Source organism: Pantherophis guttatus, chromosome 18, assembly GCF_059756535.1.
Source record: "Pantherophis guttatus breed Tessera chromosome 18, ASM5975653v1, whole genome shotgun sequence".
Classification (NCBI taxonomy): domain Eukaryota; kingdom Metazoa; phylum Chordata; class Lepidosauria; order Squamata; family Colubridae; genus Pantherophis; species Pantherophis guttatus.
This window is the reverse complement of record NC_142080.1, coordinates 6,989,991-7,007,351: the sequence shown is the minus strand read 5'-3', so window position 1 is coordinate 7,007,351 and position 17,361 is coordinate 6,989,991. Positions and strand designations below refer to the sequence as shown.

At 43.3% G+C, this 17,361-nt stretch overlaps 1 protein-coding gene across 1 annotated transcript in view; it reads right to left on the bottom strand.

Annotated features, from left to right (window-relative positions):
• Window positions 1-17,361, bottom strand: part of CAPN1 (calpain 1) — a 36,268-nt gene that overhangs the window by 2,749 nt on the left and 16,158 nt on the right. The window contains exons 5-21 of the mRNA XM_034424447.3: window positions 16,565-16,698; window positions 16,193-16,361; window positions 14,571-14,654; window positions 12,277-12,362; window positions 11,783-11,857; window positions 10,236-10,396; window positions 9,653-9,828; window positions 9,172-9,183; window positions 8,087-8,298; window positions 6,260-6,299; window positions 5,949-6,014; window positions 5,328-5,385; window positions 4,562-4,626; window positions 3,571-3,639; window positions 1,923-2,001; window positions 961-1,077; window positions 123-181 (exon numbers count right to left, since the gene is read on the bottom strand). Of these exons, the coding sequence (XP_034280338.1) occupies window positions 123-181; window positions 961-1,077; window positions 1,923-2,001; window positions 3,571-3,639; window positions 4,562-4,626; window positions 5,328-5,385; window positions 5,949-6,014; window positions 6,260-6,299; window positions 8,087-8,298; window positions 9,172-9,183; window positions 9,653-9,828; window positions 10,236-10,396; window positions 11,783-11,857; window positions 12,277-12,362; window positions 14,571-14,654; window positions 16,193-16,361; window positions 16,565-16,698 (1,662 nt within the window). The remainder of the gene's footprint in view (window positions 1-122; window positions 182-960; window positions 1,078-1,922; window positions 2,002-3,570; window positions 3,640-4,561; window positions 4,627-5,327; window positions 5,386-5,948; window positions 6,015-6,259; window positions 6,300-8,086; window positions 8,299-9,171; window positions 9,184-9,652; window positions 9,829-10,235; window positions 10,397-11,782; window positions 11,858-12,276; window positions 12,363-14,570; window positions 14,655-16,192; window positions 16,362-16,564; window positions 16,699-17,361) is intronic.

Here is a 17,361-nt window from a genome sequence, read left to right as displayed (position 1 = left end):
GCTTCTATGAGTGTTTCCTCGACAGCCTGCTTTAAGGTAAGTGGACTTCAACTCCCAGAATTCCCCAGCCAGCAGGGTTGGAAACTGTAGTCCAGCACTCCGGGATGCCCCGATATGGTTACCTTAATCAAGTCGAACGTGACAATCCCATCTTTGTCCGTGTCCAGGGCTTGGAAAAATCCTAGAAAGGAAAGAGAAGTAAGGATCAATACATTCATAAATCATTAGATTAGAAGACAGCATCATAGGGCTGGAAGGGGCCTTGGAGGTCTTCTAGTCCAACCCCTCTAATTAATAGGTATAGGTAAAGGTTCCTCTCGCACATATGTGCCAGTCGTTCCCGACTCTAGGGGGCGGTACTCCTCTCCGTTTCAAAGCCGAAGAGGCAGCACTGTCCGAAGATGTCTCCGTGGGTCATGTGGCCGGCATGACTCAACGCCAAAGGCGCACGGAACGCTGTTCCCTTCCCACCAAAGATGGTCCCTATTTTCCTACTTGCATTTTTTACCTGCTTTCGAACTGCTAGGTTGGCAGAAGCTGGGACAAGTCACGGGAGCTCACCCCATTACACAGCACTAGGGATTCGAACCGCTGAACTGCCGACCCTTTCGATCGACAAGCTTAGCATAATAACAGAAAACCTGGAGGCCACTGAGAATACAAGTAATCCTCGACTTTTGTTGTTGTTAGGTGCGAAGTCGCGTCCGACCCACAACTCGACTTATGACTGTTCATTTAGGCACCATTCAAAGTTACAGCGGCACCGAAAAAAGTGACTTATGATCATTTTTCACACTTACGACCATTGCAGCATCAAAATTCAGACACTTGGCCACTGGCTCATATTTATGACATTTGCAGTGTCATTTGAATCCCTTTGGGATTCAATTTGGGATCATCTGGTTATTCAGCCATGCCCCTCCCTCTCTCCCCAAATACCGGGGAGGGGTAAGAACTCACGGAACATGGTTTCCAGCCGCACCAAACAGCAGACAAAGTTGTCGAAATCTAGGGCCAGGTCGGGCTCCGCGTAGCGAGTGATGATCAACTCGTAGAGTCTCTTGTTCAGTTTGAAACCTGCAGGGAGGCAAAGGAAGAGCGATGTCAATTTTCCATTTAGGGGAAGGCTAATTAGGAACTAAAGGAGAAAAGGAAGACTAAAATTAGCACACGTGCAGAGTGCAAAGGGGATGTGTTTGAGTTTTCCGTGAGGATATAGCAGTTCAGGCAGCATTTTTACAACCTCAGCAATTTTAAGAGGCGTCCACTTTTACTCCTAAGCATGCTGGCTGGGGAAATTCTGGGAATTGAAATCCACCCATCTTAAATCAAGCTGGCTAGAGAATTCTGGGAGTTGAAGTCCACCCAGTTTAAAGCATGCTGGCTGGGAATTCTGGGAATTGAAGTCTACTCATTTTATAGCATGCTGGCTGGGGGTTTCTGGGAGCTGAAGTCCACCCCTCTTAAAGCATGCTGACTGGGAAATTCTGGGAGTTGAAGTCCACCCAGTTTAAAGCATGCTGGCTAGGGAATTCTGGGAATTGAAGTCCACCCAGTTTAAAGTTGCTGAAGTTGAGAATCAGAGAGTGAAGACACAGGATTAATAGGAAGAGACTCAAGTCAAGTTCCCCACTTGATTGGGTGATGTGGGGCCAAACAGACATTCCTAACACAACCAACATCACAGGACTGTAATAGTCACACCTGTGGAGTTTCCTAGAGCTCTCACAGAAAAGATAGGATTTAAATGCAATGGATTGAATTACAGTAAATTAAATTAATCCTTGTCCTCCAATTGAAAATCTTGGCAGGGCTTTTATTATTACTGGGTTTTTTTTTAGCCCTCCTTGAGAATTAGTCTGCTGCACAGGCAGCCGAAAAATGGAAAGAAAGCCAAATGGTCCAAGAAACGGGCGTATCACCTGCAGACTCCAGAGCCATTCGCATTTCGTAGGAACTCATGCTTCCCGATTTGTCCAAATCAAACTTCCGGAAGACTGCCTGAAAAGTTTTTAAAGGGAAGACAAATGAGAGGGAAGGGGATTCTCCAGAAATTCAACAGCAATAAAGGAGCTTATTACAGAGAGAGAAAAAATAAATCAAATATATACAGAAAATCTACCTACGAGGATCAACCCAAATCTATACCAGCTCCATAGCTCTCTTCTTCCCTGCCTTCCAAATCAACATGTCTGAAACATTATAGGGTTTCCTGCCTGAGCAGGGGGTTGGACTAGAAGACCTCACAGGTCCCTTTCAACTCTTGTTATTCTGTTATACCTACTCCATATTTACCTAACGGCTCTATCTGCACTTGGGACCCACATATCCCATGTTGCGAACATCAGTCTTTCTTGTGGGGATAGTACAGATAGTTCTCAATTTACAACCATTTGCTTAATGACCGGAAGCATCGCGGTGAGACAGTCAGGGAAATAGCGGGCTCTAACGAGCTCCGCGAAATCCTGGGCTGACAAACTCCTGCTGAGGAGTCTTCGGACCGGAACCATCTCTTAGGGACGGGGAAGAAGGAGAGACACCTTGGAAGACCAAGAGGAACAGGCAAGTTCCTCGGAGGTCAGAGGAAACTCTCTCCAACTCGGCTGCGGGGGGGGGGGGGGGGCAGCCATTGTGACCGTCAAGAAGCTGGGGCAACCAGACTAAGTATTGAGCAGGAGCGGTGATTTGAACGGAGTTTTGAAGCCGGGTGAGTGACTGCCAACTCATAGGAAAAAAAAAACCCCGCCATTTGCTTAGTGACCATTCAAAGTTACAACAGCAGTGAAAAAAGTGAGTTCTGACTGTTTTTCACCCTTACGACCATTGCAGTATTCCTGTGATCAAAATTGGCTTTGCAACTGGCATGAATTTATGACGGTTGCAGGGTCATGTGATCCCTTTGTGACCTTCTGACCAGCAAAGTCAATGGGGAAGCTAGATTCACTTAACAACTGTGTTACTAACTTAACTGAAAGGTCATAAAATGGGGCAAAACTCACTTCACAACTGTCTCACTTAGCAACATAAATCTGGGGTTCAATTGCGGTCATAAGTGAAGGACTACCTGTATTTACAGCTAAGAGCCTGACACGACAGCTGGCAAACAATAAGCCTCTAAGAGAAATGACCTATTTTGCATGATGTCCATCCTTCAGATCTTGATCTGTTGCTTGCAAACTAGCCAGATTCCATTAGCCAAGAGGAAATTCTGGCTTGTTTGGAAGCAACCAACAAGGATCCACAATTCAGGCATCCAAATATACTTTTGTTTTGTGTAAGAAGCTGCATACGCTGCAATGCTTGATTCATTTTGAATCAATCAGGAGAGCCCATGAATGATGGCTTATTGTTACATGTGAACAATGTCCATTGTTTAGGAGATAAGAAAAAAACAAACAAATCCACTAAACAAAACCATGCTGATAACTTTGCTGAAAAACAAATAAATACTTTGCTGAAAAAGTCATAATATCTTGAGAAGGATATTATTTTAGCAGTCTATGAAATGCAAACATAGTTGTACAAATATCCGTTTGCGCTTTAAAACCAGCTGAGCGGATGGAAACTTACCAGATAGTTTTTAATCTTAGTCCAAAGGATATTAAATTCCACTAAGCCGAGTTTTCCATTCCCGTCTTTCTGATAGATGGAGGGGCTGTTAAGGAAACATGCTTGAGAAAATTCACCCCTCCCTTCCCAACCATTCACTTACAAAACCACAGGGGAAAAAAAAAATTAGGCGAACCTATGGCACGTGTGCTGGAAGTGGCACACAGAGTCATCTCTCCAAGCACGCGAGACATCGCCCGCTGCTGTTCCGGGTTCCAGCGTGCCAGCCAGATGGTTTTCACGCATGTGGGAGCCAGTGATGGGTTTCAAATTTTTTTACTACCAGTTCTGTGGGTATGGCTTGGTGAGAAACAAAGAGGAGAAAAAAGAAAGAAAGGAGAAAGAAAGAAAGAAAGAAAGAAAGAAAGAAAGAAAGAAAGAAAGAAAGAAAGAAAGAAAGAAAGAAAGAAAGAAAGAATGAAAAAAGAAAGAAAGAAAAGGAAGAAAGAAAGAATGAAAAGAGAAAGAAAGAAAGTGATGCGACCCCCCATCGCCCTCCCCTCCCAGTCACTCCTTGCCTGGCCTGAGAAGGTAAGGGCGACAGCGGGGGATGGAGAAGCAGCAGAGACAGAGAGATACAGAGAGAGGGGGAGAGAGGGGAGAGAGGGAGGGGAGAGAGAGAGATGTCAAAAGAATTTTGTGGTTCCCGGTGTTTTTTAACAACTGGTTCTCTGCCCTAATGACCGGCTGGGTAGGCGTGGTTAGGGGAGGGTCATGTGACTGGTAGAAGTGAGTGACATCAAGTTGGCCACGCCCACCCAGCTTTTGTGGCTCCCGGTGTTTTCTTTTCTGTGGGAAAACAGGTCCAAATGGCTCTTTTGAGTATTTAAGGTTGCAGACCCCTGGACTAGATGACGTCCAAGGTCATCTTCCAACTCCTGTTATTCTGTAGTTCTGCACCTCTGAACTGACAAACGGGCCTTCCTTTCTCACGCTGTGGAAAATGGGATACATCCATCAGGTTCACCATACTTCGGCAGGACTCCAAGCTGAATCCTTTGGTGCGCAGGTCTTTATCTACAATTTACAACGGAGAAAGAAAAGACAATGATTTTATCTCATATATATATATATATATATATATATATATATATATATATATATATATATATATATATATATATATATATATATATATATATATATATATATATATATATATATGGAGTCCTTGACTTACAGCAGTTCGTTTAGTGACTGCTCAAAGTTACAACGGCACTGAAAAAGGCGAATTATGATTGTTTTTACAAAATTTGGCCACTTGGCAATTGACTCATATTTACGACGTCTGCAGTGTCTCGGAGGTCACGTGATCCCCTTTTACGACCTTTGAACAAGCAAAGTCAACGGGCGAAGCCAGATTCACTTAACAACCATGTCACTAAGTTAACAACTGCAGTGATTCGCTTAACAACGGTGGCAGGGAAGGAGGTAAAATGGGGCAAAATTCACTTAACAAGTGTCTCGCTTAGCAACTCTATTGTGGTCGTGAAGTCGAGGACTACCTGTATATGGATCAACTCAATACTCCTGCCGCCTATTTTACCCACAACAACCCTGTGAGGTGGGTTGGGCCGAGAGCAGTCTTCGCCACTTCCCCAAGTTTTCCCCCAGGATTTGCAGCAAAACAGATTATTTTTCTCTTTTATTAATGCAACTGTTTTATTAAAAAAAAAAGGAATGGCCATAGAGGGGTGAAATGCTATCTTGGCCCTTACGTTTTCCAATTATCCTATTGAGGATGGTTTGCAGTTCTCGTGGGCTGATCTCCATATCCTGGAAGGGAAAGGAAATGAGATGAGATTATCATGTGTGATGTTGGAAAAGGAGGATTTTAAAGCGTGTATCTGAACAGGCCTAGATGAGGAGTTCTCGCCTCACAATCAGGAGGGCTGTGAGTTCGATCCTAGGTCAGAGGCAGATATTTTTTTTCTCTGGACACACTGAGAATTTATCTGCTGAACAAAACTCCGCTCTGGCAACAGGAAGGGCATCCGGCCAGTAAAACACTCTGCTAGCTCCATTCAGTTGCCCAGAATCCACGTCGCAAGGGATTATAGGGTTGTTAAATGAAGATGATGATTAGAATCTCTCTTGCTTTAACTAGAAAGGGTGTAGGGTCTCCTGCTTGGGCAGGGGGTTGGACTAGATGACCTACAAAGTCCCTTCCAACTCTGTTAATCTGTTAAAGACAATTAAACACCAGCAAATCCAAACAGAGGCAAAATGACCTCACACCTCTTTCTCTCCCCTTTCACTGCTGCCAGCTCAATTTTTAGTTTTAATTCTTTCATATATATTTTTTGAATTTGTGCTGTTTCTCATCTTCGCATACTTACCGCCCCTGCCAGCTGCTTAAACAGCTGTTTAAAGCCTTCGTCGATCTCACTTTCTGAAAGTATTTTCTAGAGAAACGGAGAAAAGGAGATGGGCGTCAGAAAATGAGGACCGGAATTTCCCAGCCAGCTTCCGATGAATAAAATCAACGGCGGAAGCCGAATTAAAAACCCTCCATCTTATTTCAAGTGGATCGTTTTGGAAATATGTCTCCCTATGAAGGAATTTCTCCTTCCAATGGAGAAGGGAAATTTATTTTCTGCTCCTGAATTCCCTCAAATACAGAGAAAAAATTGTCACCGGAAGCTTCTACCTCATCAGGAAGGTTGGCTTGGATCTGATCATCCATCTCCCTGCAGAAGGACGGAAATAAATTAAAAAAAGAAGAAGAAAATGACACTTAGAAATAACCTCGAAAAACAACAGCCTAAAATACAGGCAGTCCTCGTTTTACGATCATAACTGAGCCTGGAATTATGGTCCTATAAACCATGCTGGTCATTAAGCAGCTCATCAAGAGACTGATCTGATTTTAGGACAATTTTTTTTTTGCAGAGGTCGTTAAGCGAACGCCGTCATTGTAAGGTGAACATCACAATAAAAAAATTGTCCGCCATGGGCATTTTTTTGCAGAAAAACCAGAAGAAAAAAAAGCTGGGTTTCCAGCAAAAAAAAAAATAATTCTAAATCGCAATCTCGTGTCTGTAGGATAGCTGTAAATTTGCTTAACGGCCAAAAATATGATTACATGACTGCAAGGGGTGGAGTTTGGCAGCCGTCAGAGCTTTGAATCCAGATCGTAAGTACTTTTTTTTGGGGGGGGGGGTGTCTGAATGGTTGCTAAGCAACTGGTTGTAAGACGAGGACTACTTTAGTGAACAGGCAATGAAAAGGAACAAGGCTTACACTCCCATTTTGAAATGGGAAATGCACAAACTTTAGTGAAAGCCACTAAACTGGGTTAAATGCTGGTAAAACAGAACAAACCCCCCACCAAACCCAGAATCCTCCCTTAAGAATCTTAGCTTAAACTGTGTGTTAATATTTTTCCCACTGCATCTCTATCCTATCCTATCCTATCCTATCCTATCCTATCCTATCCTATCCTATCCTATCCTATCCTACTTCTATTTGTCAACTTGCAAAGCTTTCAAGTTGCCATGAGCAGGAGGGAGGGAGAACTGATAGAGCTGATTGATTTCCCTAACTGAAGCTACATTCCATACATGCTTTCTTTCCACAATCAGAAGGAGGGTGTTGGATTTCACAGCCAGCCAAAGCGGTTAATTGGAGAACGTGATTTATGACATGGCCAGGGAGGAGGGGAGAGACAGGGTCATAGGGGAACGTAAATCTACGTGGGATTAGTTCTAACTGCATCCGAATATTGCCGAAATGGTGCTCTTAATAAATGACTGTATTTCTTTTGAAGTTCGGCTCATGGCTCATGAATTAATTAACTCTACTCTACGCTACTCTATTATTCTATTCTATTCTATTCTATTCTATTCTATTCTATTCTATTCTATTCTATTCTATTCTATTCTATTCTATTCTATTCTATTCTATTCCATTCCATTCCATTCCATTCCATTCCATTCCATTCCATTATTCTATTCTATTCTACTCTATTATCTATCCTATCCTATCCTATCTCTATTATTCTATTCTATTCTATTCTATTCTATTCTATTCTATTCTATTCTATTCTATTCTATTCTATTCTATTCTATTCTTATTCTATTCTTATTCTATTTTCTATTCTATTCTAATTTTTTTGTGTGTCTAATCACACTTGGCCAAATCAAAGTACTTAATTCAATAAGTTGAGAACTATGTGTAACGAGAACTACCTTAGTGAACAGGCAATGAAATGGAACAAGTCTTACACTCCAGTTTTGAGATGGGAAACGCACAAACTTTAGTGAAAGCCACTAAACTGGGTTAAATGCTGGTAAAACAGAACAAACACAAACCCCAAATCCAGAATCCTCCCTTAAGAATCTTAGCCTAAAAGATTCAAGTCTGACTTATAACAAAGGATATTTTATCAGCCAAGCCATTAGGGTTTCCCCAAGCCAAGCATGATTTCAACCAACTAGTTTTTGTTATTAAAAAGCCCTGGGAAAGGATGACTTACACCGTCCCGGCTTTGTTCTCTGAGAACACACGAAGTACGAAGTCTCCTTCCTTGTTGGGCTCAAAAGTCGAAGGGACCACGATATATTCACCGGGGGGCAGCCTGAAACGAGTGCTCACTTCCCGCAGGTTGATGAACTGTTCCGATCGGGCCCGGGAAGAGTTAGAGAGGAAGAAATCCCGCTTCAGATGGACGGACGGCTGCCCCTTGCACTGCGCCAAGAAAAAAAGAGGAATTGAGATTTTAAAAAAAAAATCCATTTTGCCAGAGATTTCCTCCCACTGAGATCCCCGGGAGATCAAAAGGAATCCAGAAGCCAAGACTTGCCTGCAAAGCTGGAGATCCGTCAATAATGAGTAGGCGACTTTAATGAGACAGATCGGTTTGGACATTCCTTAATCTGGTTTTCAATTAAAACCATGAGGACTAGCATCTTAGTTCTTTTTTTTGAAGTCACAGACCACAGCCCAAAATTACAGGTAGTCCTCGATTTACGACAATCGAGCCCCCCCCCAAATTTCCATTGCTAAGCGAGACAGTTGTTAGGTGAGTTTTGCCCCGTTTTACAACCTTTTTTGCCACAGCTGTTAAGTGAATCACTACAGCTCTTAAGTTAGTAACCCGGTTGTAAAGTGAATCTGGCTTCGGGAATCATGACCCCGGGACACTGCAACCCGTCGTAAATATGAACCAGTTGCCAAGCATCCGAATGTTGATCATGTAATCACGGAGATGCTGCAACTGTCATGTGCGTGAAAAACCACAAGTCACATTTCTCAGTGCTGTTGTAACTTTGAACGTTCCCTAAATGAATGGTGGTAAGTCGAGGACTATCTATATTGGGAGGCCAGGAGACTACCTATACCCCATTCAGCAAAAAGACTGAACTGGATTTAACTCAGCAATTGCTCTTTATTTGAAGCAAAAGAGGTCTAGAATCTTAGAATCCCACTTTTATTCCTTGGCGTCTCCAAGCTGGGGGAAAAGATTCATTGGCTTGGAATCCTGCAAAAAAAAATCTTTACTGCCATTAGGACCCGGAGGCTTGAACCCATGACCAGGCCGGCTGCTCTTTGCAAACATACCTCCGGGGGCACCTGGGAAAAACAGAAAAAGAAAAAAAATCAGTGTGTTTCCAAAGAGGAATCATCCCAGTTCAGAGGGACTTCGAGGAAGGGAGGTGGGGAGAACCCAGGGGTGGGGCCGCTGGGGGTTCGCAGGGGTTCGGGGGAAACCTCTAGCTAAGATTCTGTGCACTTTGGAGAACCCCCAAATCCCACTCCTGGCTGGCTCCGCCCATCCTGCCCCTCCCCTCCCAGGAGTCCCATTTTGGATGCAGGTAAGTGCAGGGCGCGCACGGAGACTCGGAGAGGGTGAAAAACAGGCCTATCGGAAGTTTCCGGCCTCCAGAGGGCCTCCGGAGCCTGGGGAGGGCAAAAGTGCCCCCCCACCATGGTGGTAGAGGCCACGCCCACCATGGCCACCACCCCCCCAGCAACCGGGCAGAGAGCCCCTTGCTAAAATTTTTGAAGCCTACCCCTGGGAGAACCCCTTTGGGGGTCTTACCTCGTAGACAGCAAAACCGATGGTCTCCATGTCCTTCCCAAGCCGCCTCTCTTTGCGACGGTGTTTCTGCATCAGGGCCAAAAGGAAGCTGCAGCCGGGCTCTCTCCGCCCGTCTTCGTCGTCGTGATCGATCTCGTCAAGGCGGATTTTAAACTGCGGGTTAATCCAGAACGTGGCTGCAGGAGGAGAGAGAACAGAAAGGGAGGAAAAAAGATGGAAGAAGGCCAGTGCGAAAGATTGGCGCGGTCAGGCATTGGCCAGGGCCCCTTAATGTGTCTTTCATACGGGTAGTCCTCGATTTACGACCATAACGCACCTTGGAAATTGCAATGGTCGTAAAGCAGGACACAGTCCTCAGTTTACAACCATACTGCACCCTGGAAATTATGGTCCTGTTGTAATGGTCGTAAAGCAGGACAGCAGTCCTCGATTTACAACCATAATGCATTACAGCTCCACTGGCCGCCGGTGGGCCACAACATTTATAAGTAACTCAAAGTGGCAAATATATCTAATACTCCTTCCTCCTCCTGGTGGGTTGGGTTGGGCTGGCAGAATTACTTCCTCTACCACGGGAGATTACCTGGGAAATTCCTACAGCCCCCAGCTGTGCTCCCCCGTCGCCAGGTGCCATCGTACAGCGTGGTGTTCCACTTTCGGAATTTGCGAGCCTTCAGGGCATCAGGGGTGAGGTTGCAGATCTCAAGGCGGGTAAACTCGCGGAGGAAATCTTGGAAGGACATCCTGCAAGTAAAGGTAAAGAAGCAAATTCCGGAGTTGGGTTTTGAAGCATGCAAAGTTACAATAGGAGAGCATTTCATTTTCATTTCATTTCATTTGATTTATATACCGCCCTACTCTCGAAGGACTCAGGGCGGTGAACAGACACAAGATAAAACACATAAATACAAAATTTAAAAGCAAAGTAAAACCGAATTAAACAATTTGGCCCAAGACAGATTTAAAACACCCCAATAATTTAAAACAGATTAAAATTTACATTTTAAAAAGGGAAAAAAGGGAAAAGATTAGGTCAGGCCAGCCTGATGGAATAAAAAGGTATTAAGAGCGCGGCGGAAAGTGCGCAGATCCGGGATCCTCCGTATCTCCGGGGGGAGCTCATTCCAGATAGTAGGTGCCCCCACAGAGAAGGCTCGCCAGATCTTTGCCTCCCGTAGGCTTCAGATCTTTGTCGGGGAGAGGCAGAACTTGGGAACATCCTGATAGTAGAAAAATAGAACCCCTCCCCCACAACAATAGAGAATTTTTTTTTTCAAATGATTCATGCATTTATATTATTTTTTTAAGAAAAAAGAACTTTCTTGCCCACCATCCAAGGCCAGACATCTCAACCCCGGTATCATTGATCCATCTCATTGAAATAAAAGTGTTATAACTTTTCTCTCTCTTGCACACATGTGTCTGCCTATATCTATCCGTCCGTCCTATCTATCTATCTATCTATCTATCTATCTATCTATCTATCTATCTATCTATCTATCTATCTATCTATCTGTATCTATCTATCATCTCTATCTGTATCTATCTATCTATCTATCTATCTATCTATCTATCTATCTATGCATCCATCCATCCATCCATCCATCTTCCCTTCCCTTCCTTCCCTCTCTTAGTCCTCCCTCCCATCATATCTTTCCTTTCCTTTCCTTTCCTTTCCTTTCCTTTCCTTTCCTTTCCTTTCCTTTCCTCTCTTCTCCTCTCCTCTCCTCTTCTCTCCTCTCCTCTCCTCTCCTTTTCTCTCTTAGTCCTCCCTCCCATCATATCTTTCCTTTCCTTTCCTTTCCTTTCCTTTCCTTTCCTTTCCTTTCCTTTCCTTTCCTTTCCTTTCCTTTCCTTTCCTTTCCTTTCCTTCTTTCCTTTCCTTTCCTTTCCTTTCCTTTCCTTTCCTTTCCTTTCCTTTCCTTTCCTTTCCTTTCCTTCCCTTCCCTTCCCTTCCCATCCCACCCCATCCCATCTCAATCTGCAAAGTGACTCCAGGCAGTTTACAATAAAAATAATAAATATTAAAATAATATTAATAGTAGATACAAAATAAAAAACTAATCTTCCCCATTAGTTTTTAAATTTAAATAAAACCTTTGGTTAAACTCAGATAAAAGTCAGACCTACCAAAACTCCCCATCCTCCATTTTCACTCTCAGCTGCTGCCCCACAGCCGGCTCCACCGCATTCCACTCTCCAGAACTGTTAAAAAAAATAAAAATAAAAACGCTCCTTAAATTCACCAGGAAACAAGCCAGATTTTAGGCAGGCTGAGGGTTTTGTTAATGAGGCTGGCAAGAGTTCAGGGTGTGCATCCATCCATCCAGAAAATGCCGAGAGCTTTTTTTGAGAACAGGTAGGGAGGCCACAGAACAACATTTGATTGATAAGCTCTGAATTGGTCTATTCTGGTGTTTCTCCACCTTGGCGGTGTCAATGTGGAGAAACACTGGTTAATCGTTCTATTTTAAGACCGGGGAACTTTTATGGAAGTGAATGAAACATGGATAATTCTGCTTCATTCATTCTGGTGATTTTATTCTCTCTAAACCGGGCAAGGCCACCTCACGACAAAGGATGCTGGGAGTTGTAGTTCACCAACTCCAGGACGGCCATTTCACCTGTCGCTCCATGCTCCCGTCCATTCTACCTCTCCCCACGGGTTTCGTATCCGGATCAGGCTGACGCGCTGTCCTCGGAAGCTGATCTGTCGGAAGGCAGAGAGATTGTCATGAGTCACTGAGTTCCCATGAAGCTGACTTCGCGGTGGTTTTATATAATGAAATTAACGGCCAATCTGAGTCAGCATGGTAACCGGAAACCAGAAATGAGCAAGTTGATGTCCATGCGCCACGGTGGCGCAGTGGTTAGAATGCGGTACTGCGGGCTACTTCTGCTGACTGCCGGCTGACTGCAATTTGGCAGTTCAAATCTCACTAGGTTCAAGGTTGACTCAGCCTTCCATCCTTCTGAGGATGGCAAAATGAGGAGCCAGATTGTTGGGGGCAAGAGGCTGACTCTGTAAACTGCTTAGAGAGGGCTGTAAAAGCACTGTGAAGCGGTATATAAGTCTAAATGCTATTGCTATTGAGAGCTGAGTGCAAATCTGAAAACAGACTGGGCTGCCTCCTAGTGCCAAAGAATAAATTCAACATGATTTCTGAGAAAATCATGTTACAGGTAATTCTCAACTTACAGCCTCAATTGGGACCACAATTTCCATTAAATTAATATTAAATTAAATTAAATAAATAACTTTATTGTCACTGTACATGTATACACAGTTGTTCTGCCCCAGCTACAGATCCCAAAGAACACAGCACACACAAAGTTTGTACAAAACTTAATTTACTAAAATAACTCAGTCTTTTTCAAAAGAAAGGCTGTTAATAAACTTTCTTAACAGCCTACAAGAAACCAAAGATAAAGTAATCACAATCTTACTAAGGTTGGCAGAAAGCCCAGAAGCAATTTGCAGAGAATCCAGACACAAAGTAGAGTTAACTAAAGTTGTTCCCTACAACTTGCTTCAGTCAGTGTTCCTCCTTAAATAGGCTAAGGGAGTGGCCAATTAGCCCCAAGCCTTCCTCTCAAGGAGACCTCCTCCTGAGGAGCCACTCCTGCCTTTTAGCAGCTCTGCACGCCCATGCATCAAGAAGAGACTCCTCTTCTTTGTCCTCTTCACTTAAAGGAGCTTCCAGAGGTTCTGAAGGCCCTGGCTGAATCCCTGCCTCTGGCACCACATCTTCTTCAGCCTGCTCATTGTCTGACTCGAGCGCCAGCTGCACAGGCTGCTGGTGCAGCACACCAGCCTCCTCGCTGTCAGAATCAGCTACAATCTGCACAGGCCGCTGATGGGCCACAACAACAGTATACCCATACAATGAAATTCACTTAACACCCAAAGACCAGCTCCAACACACATAACAATCCCCAAACACCCCCACCACCCACCCACCACAAATTCCCCACCCTTAAACCACCCAAACATCCACACAACAGACCAAGTAATGCTGTCCAACAGCTCACTGATGGTGGCCCTTTAGTTCATTGCTAAGCAAGGAGGCTGTTAAGTGAGTTATGCCTGATTTTACAACCTTTTTATTTTTTGCTACTGTCGTTAAGCAAATCATTGCAGTTCTTAAGCGAATCACATGGTTGTTCAGTGAATCTGGTTTCCCTTATTAACTTTGCTTGTTGAAAGCCAGGTGGGAAAGTCACACATGACCCTGGGATGCGGCAAAGAGCCTTGGTACTACAGTGGTTTAAAGCACCCTGTTATTAACACAGCTGCCTGCAATTTACTGCTGGTTCGAATCTCTCCAAGGCTCAAGGTTGACTCAGCCTTCCATCCTTTCTAAGGTAGGTTAAATGAGGACCCAGTTTGTGGGGGCAATAAGCTGACTTTGTATAAATATACAAAAGTATGAAGGCTATTGCTTAACGCACTGTAAGCCGCCCTGAGTCTCCGGAGAAGGGCGGCATATAAATCAAATTTAAAAAAAAAAAAAAAAAAAACCTGTTGTAAAATACATTTTACAGTTGCCAAGCGCCTGGATTTTGAGCGTGGGATCATGGGGATGCTTCAACGGTCATAAGTGTGAGGACCGGTCCTAAGTCACATTGTTTTCAGGGCTGTTGTAACTTCAAATGGCTGTTAAATGAATGCTGTAAGTCAAGGACTATATGTACACAGCATGTGATATTATATTTCTATAGGAATCCAGTCTACCATGAATTCCTTATCTCCCGCTAATTTCCCTTGGCTGTTAGTAGTTCAGGTTCTCATAGAGAACTTAAGCTTACGATAAAACTTTATACCCATTTGAACGGTCTGGATCTCCTGATTTCGCTGGCACTTGACATTATTCTCCGCTTTCTAGTATGGTTTTTATGACGGCTCAACGGTTCTCACCTGCTCAGCTCCGGTGACCGAGTAAGCATGGCCCTTCACCAGCTTCTTGAAAGTGACCGCTTCCATGTCAAATGCACTCGTGATCTGGAATTCAAAGAGGGAAGGAAGATGGGTTAGAAAAAAAGGAAAAAGCTACATTACAAATTTTGAATGCCCTCAAAGAAGTGGAATGGAGCTACAGGCAGTCCTCGAGTTACAACCAGTCACTTAGTGACCGACTGAAGTTACAACAGACTTCCGCGGCATTTTGCTTAAGGACTAGTTGTAAAAATCAGGTCGGTCATGTGGATGACTCGATTTAAGACCATCACGAGTTATGACCGAGATGAGTAGGCTCCATCATGGTTGTAACTCAAGGACTCGCTACAGAAGTCCATCTGTTAAGCTCTGGTTTTAGTACAGCCTTTCATATTTTAATCTGTGTAAATTTGATGTGTCAATGTTTTAATTATATTTACTTATAATAATTATAATTATTACTTATAATTATTATAAGCCGCCCAGAGTCACCTTGCATAAAAATTTAGTAAATAATAAAATAATGAGAGCGGGCATCAGAATTTCATTTTTTAAATGCATGCCAGTGTATTCACAGAAAAAAGTAACAATAAATCTTATTTTATGTTATTTTTATCATCTGATCTCATCTGTCTTATCGTCTTATTTTACTCTATCTTTTTTTTAATTATTACTATAAATTTTTATTATAGTTCAAAAAAACAACAACAAAAACAAATGTATAATAGTTTTTCTATCACGGTGTAACTTCACCAAAATATCCATGTATATATACACCAATAATCAGAAAGTAAAAATAGAAACTATTTACATATTCCTATATACAAATTTACATTTCCAACACATATTGATTACCATAATTATACCATCATCTATAATTATAATCCAACATTATCTTTTATCTCTCTCCTATCGTTTCTGGATCCAATCATACCACATGTTCCAATTACTATAAAAATCTTACTCTATCTTGTTATCTTATGTTATCTTATATTATCTTATGTTATCTTATGTTATCTTAGCTTATGTTATATTATGATACGTTATCTTATCATCTTATCTTCTTCCATCTTCTATCTCATCTCATCTCCTCATCTCATCTTAATCTTGCCTTACCTTAATAGTACATAGTAATAAAGCTTGCCAAGTATCCAATGACTTAGGGCACTGATGGCTAACCTTTTTGCCGTCGCGTGCCAAAAGCGGGGAAGCGCGGGGTGGTCATGCGCCCGCATGCCCACACTCATAATTCAATGCCTCCCTGCCCCCGCACATGCGTGCATGACCCCCCCGTGCTTCCCCCATTTTTTATACGCGACGGCAAAAAGGCTACTGGTGGGCCCGGAAGGCCCATTTTTTGCCCTCCCCAGGCTCCAGAGGTTTTCTTGGAGCCTGGGGAGGGCGAAAATGGCCTTCCCCACTCCCCCGGAGGCTGGAAATAGCCCATTTCCCAACTTCCGGTGGGCCTGGAAGGCCCAAAAATCAGCTGGTCACGCGTGCCATAGATTCGCCATCACGGACTTAGGGAGTCCACCCACATGTGCCCCTCTTGTTGAGATGCCCAACTTTAAGCGAAGGCGACATGACATCCCCGATATACTCACGTCAATGGAGCATCCCATAAGAGATCCTCTCTCCAGGCCTTTCAAAATGATCTGAAAGAGATCGCTGGGAGGCTTCTGGAGATCATACCACTCGGTCACCCCGCCTGTAAAGTCCTCAAACCCTTCGGAGGTGCTTCCGCCAGATAAGGCCTCATAGCAGCCATTCAACCTAGGGAGATATCGAGTTATAGCCTTCGATCCTATTGCAACTCTATGGTGATTTTTATCCCGTCTCCAGAAGCCAATTCTTGGCAGAGAGAGAGAGGGTGGGGGGGAAAGAATGCCAAATCTTCTGACCTGCTCAGATCAACTCTGAAACAGTTTCCCCTCAAAAAAAATAATAATAATAATCAAAAATGAAACGATACGTACTTGGCATAAGCTTTTTCGAGCAGGGCACTCCAGAACTCGTTCCCTTCGGCAGAATGAACAAATACCAGCTTGCCATCTTTCGTCGGGAGCAAATCGTCCACCACCACTTCTATCCATTCGCCAAACTGCCAGAGCTGTTTTTCGGAAGACCAAAAGAAGTGAAGAATCCTAAATTTATGGTCATAATAGAGCGGTTGCTCTATTAAGGAAACTTGCGATAAGAGACCACAATCGTGCAAACATCAACAATCTCGGCTTTTTAAAGCGCCTTCAGTCCATACAGGTAGTCCTCAATCTACAACCACAAAGGAACCCAAATTTTCTGTTGTTAAGTGAGATTTGTCCCATTTTACGAACCTTCTTGCCACCGTTGTTAAGCGAATCACTTCAGTTGTTAAGTTAGTAACGTGGTTGTTAAGTGAATTTGGCTTCCCCGTTGATTTGGCTTGTCGGAAAGTCGCAAAAAGGGATCGCGTGATCTTGGGATACAGCAACCGTCATAAATAGGAGACAGTTGCCAAGCGTCTGAATTTTGATCACGTGGCTATTGGGATGCTGTGATGTTTGTAACTGAAATACAGTCCTAAGTCACATTTTTTCAAAGCCGTTGTAACTTTGAATGGTCACTAAGTGAATGGTCGTAAGTCAAGGACCAGCTGTAGTTTTTCTCTCTCTCTCTTTTTTTTTTTGGAAATGCTTTTTCAGTTTTATTCCTTATACACATAATATAAAATGTACATTTTCTTGTAGAAATTCCCTCTTCCTGGACTTAAAAGAGTTCATTGGCAGGGTCTTTG